At 40.4% G+C, this 16,594-nt stretch overlaps 1 protein-coding gene across 4 annotated transcripts in view; it reads left to right on the top strand.

The window, feature by feature from the left end:
* ESR2 (estrogen receptor 2) overlaps positions 1-16,594 on the top strand; it is a 183,141-nt gene that overhangs the window by 16,995 nt on the left and 149,552 nt on the right. For 3 of the 4 annotated variants that reach the window (XM_032621166.1, XM_032621167.1, XM_032621164.1), the window contains exons 4-6: positions 2,164-2,463; positions 5,167-5,305; positions 11,142-11,275. In XM_032621166.1, the coding sequence (XP_032477057.1) occupies positions 2,164-2,463; positions 5,167-5,305; positions 11,142-11,275 (573 nt within the window). The remainder of the gene's footprint in view (positions 1-2,163; positions 2,464-5,166; positions 5,306-11,141; positions 11,276-16,594) is intronic. The other variant, XM_032621168.1, reaches the window with a different exon arrangement.

Below are 16,594 nucleotides of genomic sequence, written 5' to 3'. Positions count from 1 at the left end.
TGTTGTGGAGCACGGGCTCTAGGCACATGGGCTTCAGTAGTTGTGGCTCACGGGGTCAGTAGTTGTGGCTCACAGGCATCGGTAGTTGTGGCTCATGGGCTCTAGAGCGCAGGCCCAGTAGTTGTGGCACACGGACTTTGTTGCTCTGTGGCATGTGGGATCTTCCTGGACTAGGGCTTGAACCCATGTCCCCTGCATTGGCAGGTGGATTCTTAACCACTGAGCCACCAGGGAAGCCTGAAAGCTTCTTTCTTAAAGACATTATCCCATTGTGTTCTGCTATATAAACTTACAGTAACTGAAACGTTTTGGTACCAGCACAAGAATAGAAAAATAGATCTATGAAAAAGTGTAGAAAATCTGGAAGAAGATATTTTTATACACAATTATTTATTAAATGACAAGACATTTTATAAAAATCAATGGGAAAAGGTTATTTAATAAATGGTATGTGGAAAGTTGTACATCCATTTGGAAAACCATAACATGAAATATCAATATGGCATAATAGAAGCATACATAAAATTTCAAATATGTTTGAACCACAAAAGTGTTTAAAAAAGATATAGGAGAATATTTGTGTAATCTTTATGTGAAACAAAAAGACAGATGTGACTGTGTACTAAATCTTATGACAGAAGACACCATGAGCAGAGTTAAAAGATATATTAACAGCTAAGACAAATATTGAATACAACAAAAGTTATCATTCCTATATAAAGAGCCTTTGTAGGTAATTAAGGAGATAAAGAGCAAAAGAAGCAAATAGGCAATATACAAGTAAGAGAAAATGAAGGGCAAACATTTTAGTCAACCTTGCTAGTAATTGAAAAAATACAAAGTAAAATGAGACTGTTTAGTCACTTGACAGATTAGCAAACATTAAAAATGATTTTTTTTTTTTTTTTTTTTTTTTTTTATGCGTTACGCGGGCCTCTCACTGTTGTGGCCTCTCCCGTTGCGGAGGACAGGCTCCGGACGCGCAGGCTCAGCGGCCATGGCTCACGGGCCCAGCCGCTCCGCGGCATGTGGGATCTTCCCAGACCGGGGCACGAACCCGTGTCCCCTGCATCGGCAGGCGGACTCCCAACCACTGCGCCACCAGGGAAGCCCCTAAAAATGATTTTTAATGTCCAATGGTGTTATAAGAAAATAGGTAGCCCTTAAAGTATTATTTAGATTATAAATTTTAAAATAGTTTTGAAGGGCAATCTATCAATACGTATCAAAATTTTAAATTTTAATTTAAACGAGCAACTTGGTTCAGCAACTTGACTTCTTTCTGTTTATTATAAGGGAGTAATTGGATATAGGAACAAAGATGCATTTTCATTGTAATGTGTAATATAGTAGCAAAGAAATTGCTAGAGTTCCATCAACAGGGGACACTTTAAATAAGTGGTGCTATACTCATAGAACAGAATGCTATATAGATTTTTTAATTGTTATAAAATGATACATTTTTAATAAAAAAAGAAAAGGGAGGTTATACAATTATATATACACACACATATATACATACACTATGTATGTCCTAAAGTTGTATACAAAATATGGAAAAGTGTAAAAGCATTAAAAGAAAACTGACTTTAAGCCAAAATTTGTGCTCGTCTATATTTTCCAGATTTTTTCAATTACTTTATTGTTTGAAATAAACTTGTTTGTGTTAAGTATGTAAAAAGAATACACAGACACGCCCACACACACACACACGCAAAAGAATTTAAGGATGTATTATTAAAAGTGCATTATTTATAATCAGTTCCTAACTTTTCTTTATCTTCTTCCTGAAGAAGATTCCTAATTTCATGGTTTGGAAACTGAGGTATACCAGCACTCTTTAAAAGAGAAATGGATTTAGATTTAGAAATGGAATAGATGACCTTGAAGTGGAAACCTAAAGATCATTTGGGCTATTGTCCCTAAAAAGTCATTACTGATTTTGCCAGTACAGTCAGTCACAAATACAATAATCTTTAGTACGTGCCCCACAGGCTCCAGAAATAAAAGTGGGGTTCCTGTTCTAAGGCATATTCTGTGAATAGACTCAGGTCTTCCAGTGATATCGCTGCTTCATTTTTACCCTGGCGACTGGGGGAACTTGACTGCTGGGTTGGAGAAGAGACGGGAAAGCAGTGTGTTATCGTCTGCTCTCTGCTTTAGGTTCCCGGAGAGAAAGGTGTGGGTACCGCGTAGTTCGAAGGCAGAGAAATTCTGATGAGCAGCTGCACTGCCTGAGCAAAGCCAAGAAAAATGGTGGGCACGTGACCCGCGTGAAGGAGCTGCTGCTGAGTGCCCTGAGCCCAGAGCAGCTGGTGCTCACGCTCCTCGAGGCCGAGCCGCCCCACGTGCTCGTGAGCCGCCCCAGCACGCCCTTCACCGAGGCCTCCATGATGATGTCCCTGACCAAGCTGGCTGACAAGGAACTGGTACACATGATCGGCTGGGCCAAGAAAATTCCGGGTAGGGCTTTCTGGGTCTTAGCTTTAAATTTATTTGTGGAAAGGGCCGCCTCTAACATTTATGGGGCAAGAATACAAAATGGAGGTCCACATTGTGTCTTGGGTATTTAGCAGTTTGAGAGCTTGATTTATAACCTTTAAATGAAATATGTTCTTTCTTCCTATTTTGACATGTATGCCTTCAACACGTCCTGGAAGACCAGGCTCCAGTTTAGAATTCTTGAATTCCTCTGAGTTCTGTACCAGACATGGCAGTGCAGAAAGAGTTGTATATGGTGGACCCCTTCTCTTCCTGACTCTCTGCCTTCTTCTCCAACTCCTGGATCCATCCCACACCACCTTGCACACACCCCATCTTACCTGTCCACATCTCCTACGGACACTAGCCTGTTGGCCATGTCTCATGCCTAGATCTGGTCTGGGACGAAGGACCCAGGGAAGAGACCCACCCAGGCTCTGGAAGTGGATATGAGGCCATTTAGGCAGGAAATTCTAGGGTCCTGGGACCTGGAACATGGTCTAGAAGGAAGGGATCTGGGCTCCACCTTAACCCATCTCTTGGCTGTGGACTTCTCACCTTGGGAGGAGGGGTGGGGCTCAGTATGACCAGTATGAAAGTGAAACATTTCTCAGATGCTAAATAGGAATTGTAAAATTTTGTTCCAATAGAGAAGGAATCAGTAGTATGTACATATATGTGGATAAATAGAGTAAATCAGCTGTAGAAGTAACATGAATCATCAATAAACCTGGAATGCTTTTTAACTTGATAGACTTAAAAATGGGTTTGGTTATTCGTAAATTGTCATTTAGAACATTCATTTTCCATCCTATAATGTGTCCACTTTCCAAGACCAGTTTGTAACATATACTGCATTGTCACCATCTAATTATTATTTGAATTGGTGTTTCTGTGAAAGAATGAATCAAGGATTCTAACATAGAATGACAGCAACCCACCATTCCCCTGGAAGGGCTTCTCCATGTACGTCTATACATTTGTCTAAGAAGTGAGGTATCTCTCCAAGTTCTAAGCCACTAGGGACAATTTCCATGGCCTGGAGGTCAGCAACTGCATTAAGCACATTTTAAAGATTGAGAAGGGGGCATGAAGCTGGGTGACAGAGCAGCTGGGTGTAAGAGCCTCAGGTAATAGTATCCATAGGGGTCATTTGCTTCTGAGCTTTCTGAGAATTTCCAGGTTTTCCACTTTGGTTTTGTAGCCTAGCATCTTCACCTTTGCCAGAATGCTGTTTTATTCTCAGCTCTTTCCCATAGGAGACAATACTGACGCAATTTCCTCTAGCTTTTGCTCTACATGGATTCCAAGCCTAGTTTTCAAGATCCCACGTGGAGAGTAGTGGTGAAATTAATTACTCCTGAGAGCTGTGCAGCTTCTTTAAAACCAAACTCTTAAGCTGCATTAGTCCCTCTTCAAGCCTGGTATTTTGGAAAATTTTCAGAAAGCTTAGGCATAGTCTGAAGCTGTGGGATTTTTTCCCCCCCTTTCTCAGCTAATATAGTCATTGTCTAAACAAAAAAAAAAAAAAATTGGAATATCACCTAGCCTTGGTTTTGCTGAATATCTACAAGTATGAAAAGCTTGATCTCCTTTGGGTAGGCTTATTGTCTATAACTGTGGGTGAGATTGAAACGTGTACACATATCAGGAACCGGAACTGAGTGTAGAATGTGGCTTTGGAAAGGATTTATCCATCTTTCCATTCATTACTTTATTAAATTCTCCTTTGTGCAGATTTGTGTTATAATTGTTCAAAGATTTGAACCATGTGTGTTCTCTGTGCCATAGTTTCCTCGTCTGTGAAATGAGGATGATGAGAGATCCTAGCTGTCGGAAATTCTCAGAGATAGGCCTTGTTGCCCCCATTTTTCCTGTAAGAAAACAAAGACTTCATAGGAGATTAAGTAACTAGCTGGGATGAGGCCGAGCAGGGTTCTAAGCAGAATGCATTGCACTCCAAGGCCATTTGTTTATATTTACTATATTTATATTATACTGCCTCCTCCTCTTACGGTGGCTTACGGAGGAAGCACCGGTGATCTCTGCTTCTGAAGTGCTCACCTCCCTTAGGGACCTGTTTCAGTTGTTACCTATCGTCTTCAGCGTACAGTAGCTTAGAGACAGCACACCTACTCAGAAGAATGATTCTAACGCTAGATGGGAAATGTTAAGCAATTGAAGAAACTCTTTCAGCTGGAGCTCTGACTTTCTGCAGGGGTTGGCCCTGCTCTCTCTGCAAGCCTCCCATCCGCCACCCCCACTCTCCCATCCCCCCACTCCTCCTGGCCCCAGTCATGGGCTGGGCCAGATTGGCAGCCCCTCTGACTGGCAGCTGAGCTCTGTCTTTCTCCGTAGTGCAGAGGGATTATTAGGATATAACCAACAAAGGTCAGGGCCAGCTTTCTGTTCTGCCCTAGCATCTGTCTGGGGAGGTGTATAAGCCCAGGTGACAGTCCTTTAGAAATTCTGAATGAAGTACATTTCTCTCTAGAAGGGGTTTGAGACTAGAAAATAGTGAGTACTCACTTTGAGTTCAAGATTTTCTCACTTGTCAGCATTTAGCAATGTCTTTAAAATATTGACGTCCCCCGCCCCGCCCCGTATGATTGCTCTTCTATTTTTATGGAACGGGGGAGCTGAGGAGGAGGGTGGGGTGTGCTCACAGCCTCTTGCTTTCCCCAGGCTTCGTGGAGCTCAGCCTGTACGACCAAGTGCGGCTCTTGGAGAGCTGCTGGTTGGAGGTGCTCATGGTGGGGCTGATGTGGCGCTCCATCGACCACCCCGGCAAGCTCATCTTTGCTCCAGACCTCGTTCTGGACAGGTGAGAAAAAAATACTTTGTGTTTCTTCTCCGACTGGTTTGAGTGAGGCGCTGAGTGAAGGGGGAACAAAGTCCTGGGTTCTGCAATTAAAACCTTACTCCTGAGAGGGCAGGTAAAAGGAGGATAATGTCATGAGTTCCTTCACTGGGTCAAGAACCCAAGGAGAGCATGGGCACAATGATTAAGTGTCCTGTGACTCATTCTTACCTTTTCTTAGAATGAAAAGAGCATGGGCACAATGATTAAGTGTCTTGTGACTCATTCTTACCTATTCTTTCAGTGTGGCAGCATTCACTGGCCAGACCACAGCAGGGGCCTGTGTCCTGCAGGGTATGTGGCCACTAAGTGTACACGTCAACTTAGATTTTTCTGCACTAAAAAACTCCATTTTCAGGTTATAATTTTAAGCTGTCCTGCTGTTTTTTTCCACGGGTAGGGACCCTGTACATCTCCAGCTATTTGGACAGGTGATGAAATTCTTACAAATCTACCAAGTTTATTTTAACATGCTTTAACTCACTCTAACTACATGTACTGTATAGCATTTTTGGCAATAGCCGTGGAACGAATGGTTATTAAAACCAGATGAAAGTTAACGGAAACTGGGGAACGATAGTGTTAATGTGATAACTTGGTTGCATTTAGTTTTCTTTTGAAGATGGTGCAGAAAAGGAACCAATTTTTAATTGACTTAGGTGAACTGTTCATGGAGGGAAAGCTAGAATGTACGACACTCAGGCTTTTTAGGAGAAAAGTAGAATGCTTTCTTGGGGTAAATTTGAACAGTTTGAAAATCTCCATGGAAATTGATTTCCACATTCCTTATATTGAAAAAAGTGCTAGTGTTGAATATTCAGTCACATTTGACTCTGTGCACAAAGAAGGATGCCTAGTGTTATGAATGGAAAGGATCTGCCCCTTGGCATTGCCTCTTTAGATCATCAGAAGATCCCCATGCACACCTTACTCAGATGAAAAGTAATAGCCCAGGGAATTAGCACCCATTCTGTCTGTTGTCATGGATGACAGCATTGACAACACTGTTCTAAGTAACAGAGGTGTGTTGGTGGAGAACAGGGCCATTGGGAAGATCTGGAGTGTGGACTGTGGCTCCACTAGGAGCAAGCCCAGAGGGAGGTTCTGGAAGCCCAGACCCTTCAGTAGCAATCAAACTAGCTAACTTATTGGCTTCCAGGCACCATCTTAAGCACTGATATGTGTTAAGTCATTTCATCTTCACAACAGCCCTTTATGGGTAAGCACCATTATTATCCCTGTCCTTCAGATATGGAAACAGGAGGTAGGTAACTTACCTGCAGTTAGCAAGTGATGCAGCTGGGCACAGGGGCTGGCTGTGAAGTTCACACTCTTACCTACAACAGTACATGCCTCCCAGCGGGATAGAGAACTGGAAGAGGAAAGAGGAGGAGGCCAAAAGGCAAAGTAACTTTCTACTTTATTCTTTTATCTCAGAATAACTCTGTTTCACTCTCTGTGCACCTCAGTAACCTGCTCCTCCTCATCTCAGGGTACCATGTTGCGAGGCAGGCTGCAAGGCCAAGCACCCAGCCAAGCCATCAGTCTCATTCATTCATTCATTCACTCATTATATTCCACTTGGCATTTAAAGGCACACACACACACAAATATACACACAAAATTCCCTAGAAGTTAGTGCTAGGAAGAAGTTCTATCCTTTGGTGAACCAATAAATTTGCAGACTTTGGGACTGTGTTATTTTATTTTTTGCCTTGATTTCTAAAATTGATGCCACGTTTAGTGTTTATTTTCAGTGACTATTTCATTCCTGGTTTTTAGTACAACTAACTTACCTCTTTGTGCGGGTTCTTTAACTCCCATGTGTATATAAATTACTGTAAATTGACACCAATCCCAGATAAATTTTAGGCTTACCTGTTGGTTAAGTAATAGAAGAAAAGAAAGTAATTTTTCTTATGTGTTATTTAATAGACTCACATTACTTTATAAATATTTGGATGTCTTATTTTTTACAACATAGAAATTGAGTATATTGAGGATGAAGGAGGAGTTCTTAGGAATTGTAAATGCATTCACATTGAACAGGCATTTTTTTGGAGTGCCTACTAGTGGTTATTTTTTGTTGCAGTCCCTACTTGATTTGAGCACTCTGTAAAGTATAGAATTTCAATTCCGAGACTCTTAGTGCATCTATTATACAGATAAATACATTTTAATGTAATGGGTATGTTTCTGGAGGAGCTGCTTATTCAAAAATGTTCAAAATGTGACTTATTCCAAAAGTCAGGGATCATATGCACCATAAAAGTGTTCTATTGTGAATCTTTTTTGCAACGTGAATAAATAATTTTCACACTACATGAAAATAATTGTCTTTTGGTAGATTGTCCTGTCAGAGTTCCTTTAAGTGGTGGTATGACCATGTAAGCAGTGAATACAATTAAATTAGCCTATTTATTTGTGGCGACTGAGACTATAATTTGTTTCCCTTTATTCTTGTTGAGGCTTCTGCAGCGAGAAAACTTGAACCTACTGAGGATGAGAGGAAAATCCGGGTATCTCAGCTTATTTCTAACAAGGTAGTTCTTTTAGTAATCACTAGAATCCCAATTCATGTGAAGATCTACCACAGAATCTGAACTTCTACTTGCTCAAAAAATCATATATGCTAAGACATTATGTGTCCTTAGCATCAATAGGAAACTGTCAAATGTTATTAAAAAGTCAGAGGAAGTGTATGTTTATGGAGTTCTGTGGACTCACAAGTGTAAATGTACTGAGTTTGCATTCACCTCAGGTATTTGTATATTGAACTTTCTTCAAGAGACTGACAGAATTTTCACTTCTGAATTTGTATTTCCCTTTTGTACTCAGATCATTTCACCTGAGTTCAATATTTCAGTCCTTCCCATGAGCTAAGCTCTCCCAACCCTACTGCCACCCACACAAAGATAGACAAACTGTGGTCTATTAGCCACATGTGTGCTGCCAGCGGACCTATATATGCCAGTACAAGACAGTGAACCCCAAAGGGAAGCCCACTCTTTCAACACGTTGTCCTTGGTATCAAACAGAGTATTTTTCTTTTATAAAGGGAGTGGTTATCAAATATAAGATAGTCCACATGGAACTACTACTTTTATTTTTATTTAGCACTGGTTTATGGGGAAATGGAGTGTAAAAGTAAATTTCCATGAGTAGTTTGGTTTGATTGATATATTGTTTCAGTATTTTAACATCCAACTCATATACCCACTAGGTTGAATTCAGATCTTTTAAACCTGTCTTAATTTCTTACTCGTAATTCAGTGTCAATCATAGTTACTTACAGAATAAATGAAATAGGTCTCATTGATTGTAAAGTCCTTCCTCACTCTGTTCTGTATAACTCATTTTAAGGTAGAACTCTATTAGGGTGTCCTTTATAAGATATTGTACCTTATTGCCCCTATATTTCTCATTTATTTTCTAGAAATGTATTTGTTTTCTACAGCCTGTGAAGTGAATAAAAATATTCTAACCTTGCCACCCCTTGAATGAGATGGTTGGCTCTCACACCTGCTGGAGAAAGCAATCAGACCTTGCTCTTTACAACTGGTTGAGAAATTCACTTTTTCCATGCGGTACATATGTCCTGATTACTTTGAGCTGCAGCATTTATCAAGGCCTAAGATACCCTATAATATAAACTCTACCTCCATTAAAAAAAAAAAAAATTAGTTATTTATTTTGACTGCACCGGGTCTTAGTTGCGGCATGCGGACTCTTAGTTGTGGCATGCGGGGTCTAGTTCCCCTGACCAGGGATGGAATCCGGGCCCCCTGTCTTACCCACTGGACCACCAGGGAAGTCCCTCTACCTCCATTTTTGAATTATGAATTTACATTTTAAATGGTATGTATTTCGATGAGGAAATGGTGCTAACTTCAGTATTTAGAGATGTGTTTTTAGGCACAGGTGGCAGCTTCTGCAAAATAGGATTGATTTCAAATGAGTCTCCTTATCGTACTACTTGGGGAGGTGTGTGTGTGTGCGTGCACACATGTGCCCGTGACCCCACCTCTGGGTCTCACAAAAGAGTAAAGAGCCAAACTATTAAATTGTCAATGCAGGACTTGTTGGATATTTTGTTTTTGCCCCCAGAGATATTTTAATACTAGCTTTTCTCAGTATCAGATGTTCTTAAACCCACCAATTACAGTTTCCAATAATTAATTGTCCTAGGCCGAGTGATTTGATGATTGGCTTGCGGGGCATTCAAGTGAATAAGTGAATAAGTATTTCTTGTGCCTCTGCTATGTGCAGGGCATGCATGTCCTTACTGGACATTAGCAGCAGGCTGCCTGGGAAAGCCCAGAGCAGGGGAGGTGGGCGGATGGCATTTGGAGGGCTGGGCCTTTCCTATAGATTTTGGCACCCTTTGCCCAGGGCTCTGATTCTCCAAGGTGGCCTTTCCCTTAGGAGTGACTTCTAGGGGGCACTGACATTTTATCACTTAACCTGTGCACTTTCAGGAAGTCTAAACTGGTTTCCAAAGTTACCGCGCTTGTTTGCCAGTGTGCGCGGTTTGCATACTTGGAGCTTTGTGTAGTGAGCTTGCGGGGGTGTGAACGCTGTGGACTGCAGGATCCTGGTAAGCGGGCATCCAAGCATAGCACCAAATAGGAAAGGCTTTAGCAGGATTGGTAGTACCCACTGGTGCCAGTTCACTTGAACTCTACAGAGGCCCTTTCTCCAACTACTACCATCACTGGAAATGTCCTGGCTTGGGGTTGGGAGAAGGAGGAGGGACCAGCCAGTGTTCTTTGAAGATCTCAGTTCCCCTTCAGGAGCTGCTACAGACTGAAAATGAAACTTGCAGAAACTCATGGCCACCATAGCTGCCCTTTGCTGTGTACTGCAGGATTTTAGAAGCAAATGAATGTTTCGTGGTGAAATCATTTAACTGCTTGCTTGTCAAGGACTTCCAGTAGCTCTATGACTGATGATAATGGAAGTTGTTTTGGGAGCAGTGAGGTGGAATAATGTGTGTCTGGCTGGAGTGAATTGAGGCTGGTATTTTCTAGGTACAGTTCAAGTAATTTACTTCAAAAGTATGCTTAAACATTCATTTCCGTAAGGAGTGCTCAAAAGAATCTCTATTACATAGTCCAAAGTTTGTCTAAAACTTTTGCTTAAAAATAATCTTTGGCACATCAAAATTACCATGTCTCCATTTCTACCTTCCTTTCCTGATTCTAATCCATCTTCTGTAATTGTGATTTCTTTGTATGTCATATTAGCTTTTCTTCAAACTGCATTTAAATGTCTCTTAGTTGCCCCACCAGTTTCTAGTTGACCACCAGGATGTGAGAGTTAAGCCCTAGATATAAAGTAATATTTCTTCTTGGGATATTTGCTTCTGTAATGTTCAGTCTTTCCTCATTAATACTTCAGAGTTTTTTGATGAGAACATGGACTGTATCATTTTAGTAATATGTGTCATATTGAGGGCTGGTTGGCTGACATAGTTTAGGTCAAAAATAACAGAAATGGTATTCCTTTAAGGAAAACATTTGGTGAATAGGTAGGAGGAAAATGTACTTCCAGTGCACACTGTTGCCTAAAGAGTTTATATTCAAATGTTTGCTTTATGGACTTCTAGGAAATGCCCTGTCTTCCTTATATAAAAATAATTCTAGTAATTTCACATTTCTGGGTGTGGTCTCATTACTATCTTGTTATAGTTAAAGGGTATACAAGATGAAACTTGAGATTAAAAAGAAAATACTCCTTATTGCTTTCGATGGTTACCGGAAGCTGTGTGTTCCTTACATTTCTAAATGGACTTTTGTAGGGATGAAGGGAAATGTGTAGAAGGAATTCTGGAAATCTTTGACATGCTCCTGGCAACGACTTCAAGGTTTCGCGAGTTAAAACTCCAACACAAAGAATATCTCTGTGTCAAGGCCATGATCCTCCTCAACTCCAGTAAGTAACCACACAGCTGGGCCATGTTTTATGGGGGAGAGATGCTGTTTCTAGAGCTGGCATGGTGTTGAGGAGTACTGAATTTCTTTCTTTTTTTTTTTTTTTTTTTTCTGAATTTCTTATTTTATTTAAAAAGGGGAAAATGGCTTTCTTTCGGACTTTTCTGTTTCATTTTATAGGCATTTAAACTGTAGTTAACTTCTGGTAATTTGAATATAAATTATTCGTTGGGTGAATTACTGGTAGTAATTTAAAAAGTAGCTGAAACCACTCTACTGGAAAAGGAAAAAGCGAACTTCAAAATGTTTACCTCTCATCCTTTTTTCTTTTTTTGACATTTTAATTTATTTCATTGTGATGTAATTGACATATAACACTGTATTAGTTTCAGGTATACAACATAAATGATTTGAATTTTTTTATAAATTTATTTTTATTTATTTCTTTATTTTTGGCTGCGTTGGGTCTTCGTTGCTGCATGAGAGCTTTCTCTAGTTGCAGCAAGCGAGGGCTACTCTTTGTTGCGGTGCGCGGCTTCTCATTGTGGTGGCTTCCCTTGCCGCAGAGCACGGGCTCTAGGCACGCAGGCTTCAGTAGTTGTGGCACACGGGCTCCAGTAGTTGTGGCTCGCGGGTTCTAGAGCGCAGGCTCAGTCGTTGTGGTGCACGGGCTTAGTTGCTCCATGGCATGTGGGATCTTTGCAGACCAGGGCTCGAACCCGTGTCCCCTGCATTGGCAGGTGGACTCTTAACCACTGCGCCACCAGGGAAGTCCCAGATGATTTGAATTTTGTGTATATTGAGAAATGATCACAATAAGTCAACACCCATCACCATACATAGTTAACAAAACTTTTTTCTTGCGATGAGAACTTTTAAGATCTGCTTTCTTAGCAACTTTCAAATATGCAATACAGCATTATTAACTGTCGTCACCATGCTGTACATTATATCCCCATGACTGATGTATTTTATAACTGGACTTTCAGCCCCTTTTCGGTGTTTATACGGACCTTTTACATGGTTAATATGCATTTATATTTACTATTTTGGGTTCTGCTTTTACAAGTTCATTTATTCATTCATTTCATTCATTCATTCACTAAAGATGTAGAGGATATATGTATTCCTGCCCTCCCATGGCTCATAGAGAGAGAGAGAAAACAAATTCGCTAAAAAGAATGATCTCAGTGCTATCACAAAGTGTGTGCAGAGCACTGAGTACTCTGGGAAGACAGGAGGAGAAGTGCTGAAGTGGTTGCAGAAGGGAACGATGTTTGGGTGTTGAATGAGTTGATGGGCAGGTGGGAGGGGTAGGCAGGGAAGAATGAAAGGACGGGGGTAAGCCAGGAGCTGCAAGTCATGCAGTGGAAGAGCCGGGGGAGGCGGACAAGGTTGTAAAATGCAGTGTTGAAGATTACTGAGTGTAACTCCTGTTGAGAATTGTTGCCTGGGGCATTGAGCAGCCCTAGAAGAGGGTCAGGCAGGGAAGTATCACGGACAGATAGGCATTCTTTTTTTTTTTTTTTTTTTGTGGTACACGGGCCTCTCCCGTTGCGGAGCACAGGCTCCAGACGTGCAGGCCCAGCAGCCATGGCTCACGGGCCCAGCCACTCCGCGGCATGCGGGATCTTCCCGGACCGGGGCACGAACCCGTGTCCCCTGCATCGGCAGGCGGACTCTCAACCACTGCGCCACCAGGGAAGCCCCAGATAGGCATTCTTGAAAGGTCACTCTGGCTTCCGTGCGGAGGACTGACTGGAGAGGGGAGAGACTGAGGCAAGGGGCCTAACAGGAGTTATTAGGAACAATGAGAGCCAGAACTAAGTTGGTGTGGAGGGGCCTGGGAGGAAGGGACCTGACTTGAGGGAAATATATGGGTTAGAGGTGGGAAATGAGGAAAGCATCTAAGATGTATGTATGTTGTAGCTTTGCTGTTTTTTTTTATTATATAAATAATACCTGGTTATTGTAAACATTCAAACAAAAGAAAAACATACAAAGAAGAAAATAAAAATCACTAGGAATCCCCCCTCTCTGCCCTAGATAACCACAATATCTTTGGTGACTGTTCTTTAACAGCTCTTGATAGAGAGATAGATATGTACACATATGCTCATATATAAAATTTTACATAAACAGCATAGCATCTTGTATTAAAAGTTATGGAAACTTTGAAGGAGGCTTGCTTTGATCCCATTTTTTCTTGATCCTTCCACCCAGACACCAAGTAGCTAATCTTAACAACCAGAGGGTAGCCTTTATACCTTCTTCCATCCTCTAATAATCATTTAAAATAATACCTCACCTCCGGTATATACACAGACCTTTTTCCCCCCATTTAAAAAACTTGGGACACTACATACAAATACTTCTTTGCATCTTGCTTTTTTCCTTTTCAGAATGCTGTGAAATCCCTTCAGGACAGTGAGGAGAGATCTGACTCAGTCTTTGAAGCAAGGGCATTGTCTACATCGTTCAGCCTTTTCTCTATTGATGGGCCTTTGTTTAATATACGTTTTCTATTTTTTTTTTACCATTATAAACATCGCTACAATTAATAGAGACGTATTATTTTGCACACATTTCTAAGTTTCTGTGTAGTTTTCATCCTGTTCAGTTTGCTGTCTACCTGATGGTATTCAATCCAGCTGCTGTACCAGGTATTGATTGCTTTGCTTAGCTGTTTACTCTTGTTGGGCCTTTAGGTTATTGTTTTTTGTTTTTTTTTTTCTTTCTTTCTCAAATAATATGTATGTCCAGGTTTTAATTCTCAAGTGATGACTTACAGACTTCATTTGGGCAATGTATGGGGCTTTATTACCTAGATTTTATCCAATTTTAGAGCATAGTGTTTGAAACAGCAGAAATCTGTGAGATGGTATTATGCTACTTTATTTTAAATCAGACTAAGCAGCAGTTCCTGAAGCCAAAACTCAATGCAGAACCTGTGGCCACATGGGTCGCAGGCTGTCTCCAGATGTGGGAGCAGCTGACCTCTCCCCCTCCAGCCTATATTCATTTCCTCTCTAACAGGTGCTCTTGGGCATTGGCACTGGTTTTGATGAAAGGGAAACACATAGAGCAGTGCTTCTCAAACTCTCTATGGTGAAGCACCAGGTTTCTTTTCTTTTATAATTTCCCAATTGTTATAGTTACTTTATTTTTATTTTTGTTAGAGTATAGTTGATTTACAGTGTTGTGTTAGTTTCTGCTGTACAGCAAAGTGAATCAGTTATACATATATCTACTCTTTTTTATTTTTTTTAACATTTAAATATTTATTTATTTATTTGTCTGCACTGGGTCTTAGTTGCGGCATGGGGGATCTTCGTTGCTGCTTGTGGGATCTTTGTTGCGGCATGCGGGATCTAGTTCCCTGACCAGGGATCGAACCTGGGCCCCCTGCATTGGGAGCATGGAGTCTTAACCCCTGGATCACCAGGGAAGTCCCTATTCACTCTTTTTTTAGATTCTTTTCCCATATAGGTCATTACAGAGTATTGAGTAGAGTTCCCTGTGCTATACAGTAGGTCCTTATTATTTATCTGTTTTATATATAGTAGTGTGTATATGTCAATCCCAATCTCCTAATTTATCCCTCCTCCCCTCCTCCCTGGTAACCATAAGTTTGTTTTCTACATCTGTGACTCTATTTCTGTTTTGTAAATAAGTTCATTTGTATCATTTTTTTAGATTCCTCATGTAAGCGATATCATATGATATTTGTCTTTCTCCATCTGACTTACTTCACTTAGCATGATAATCTCTGGGTCCATCCATGTTGCTGCAAATGGCATTTTCACTCTTTTATGACTGAGTAATATTCCATTGTATATATATATACCACATCTTTATCCATTCATCTGTAGATGGACATTTGGGTTGCTTCCATGTCTTGGCTTTTGTAAATAGAGCTGCTGTGAACATTGGGGTGCATGTATCTTTTCAAATTATGGTTTTCTACAGATATATGCCCAAGAGTGGGACTGCTGGATCATATGGTAGTTCTATTTTTAGTTTTTTAAGGAACCTCCATACTGTTCTCCATAATGTTGTACCAATTTACATTCCCACCAACAGTGTAGGAGGGTTTCCTTTTCTCCACACCCTCTCCAATATTTATTGTTTGTAGACTTTTCGATGATGGCCATTCTGACCAGTGTGAGGTGATACCTCACTGTAATTTTGATTTGCATTTTTCTAATAATTAGTGATGTTGAGCACATTTTCATGTGCTTTTTGGCCATCTGTATGTCTTCTTTGGAGAAATATCTATTTAGATCTTCTGCCCATTTTTGGATTGGGTTGTTGGTTTTTTTGACATAGAGCTGCATGAGCTGTTTTTATATTTTGGAGATTAATCCCTAGTCAGTTGCTTGCACATATTTTCTCCCATTCTGAGGGTTGTCTTTTTGTTTGTTTATGGTTTCCTTTGCTGTGTGGAAGTTTTTAAGTTTAATTAGGTCCCTATGTTTATTTTTATTTTCATTACTCTAGGAGATGGATCAAAAAAGATATTGCTGTGATTTATGTCAAAGAGTGTTCTGCTTATGTTTTCCTCTAAGAGTTTCATAGTGTTGGCCTTACATTTAGGTCTTTGATCCATTTCGAGTTTATTTTTGTGTATGGTGTTAGGGAGTGTTCTAATTTCATTTTTTTACATGTATCTGTCCAGTTTTCCCAGCACCACTTATTGAAGAGGCTGTCTTTTCTCCATTGTATATTCTTGCCTCCTTTGTCATAGATTAGTTGACCACAGGTGCGTGAATTTATTTCTGGGCTTTCTGTCCTGTTCCATAGATCTATATTTCTGTTTTTGTACCAGTACCATACTGTTTTGATTACTGTAGCTTTGTAGTATAGTCTGAAGTCAGGGAGTCTGATTTCCTCCAGCTCCAATTTTTTTTCTCAGGATTGCTTTATCTATTTGGGGTCTTTTGTGTTTCCGTTTAAACTTTAGAATTTTTTTTCTAGTTCTGTGAAAAATGCCATTGGTAATTTGATAGGCATTGCATTGAATCTATAGATTGCCTTGGGTAGTATAGTCATTTGGACAATATTGATTCTTCTAATACAAGAACATGGTATATCCTTTCATGTAGATAGTTACTTTTGTGAAATAAAAATAAAGTACTAGAAAAAGAAAAGTGCAAAATACAAGCCCTAGTATTTTGTTGTTACATTCAACTGATTTAAAATTACTCTATCAATTACTGTAAAAGTTTCCAAATGCTTACCCTCAATTTCTTCTTCTCTGTGAACTGGTAACAGATGATACTTTGAGTAACCCTGGTATAGAGCATGGAGAGCTGTCCGG

This window comes from Phocoena sinus, chromosome 2 (assembly GCF_008692025.1).
Source record: "Phocoena sinus isolate mPhoSin1 chromosome 2, mPhoSin1.pri, whole genome shotgun sequence".
In the NCBI taxonomy this organism is placed as follows: Eukaryota; Metazoa; Chordata; class Mammalia; order Artiodactyla; family Phocoenidae; genus Phocoena; species Phocoena sinus.
The sequence above is the reverse complement of the archived record's forward strand: the minus strand, read 5'-3'. Positions and strand labels throughout refer to the sequence as shown.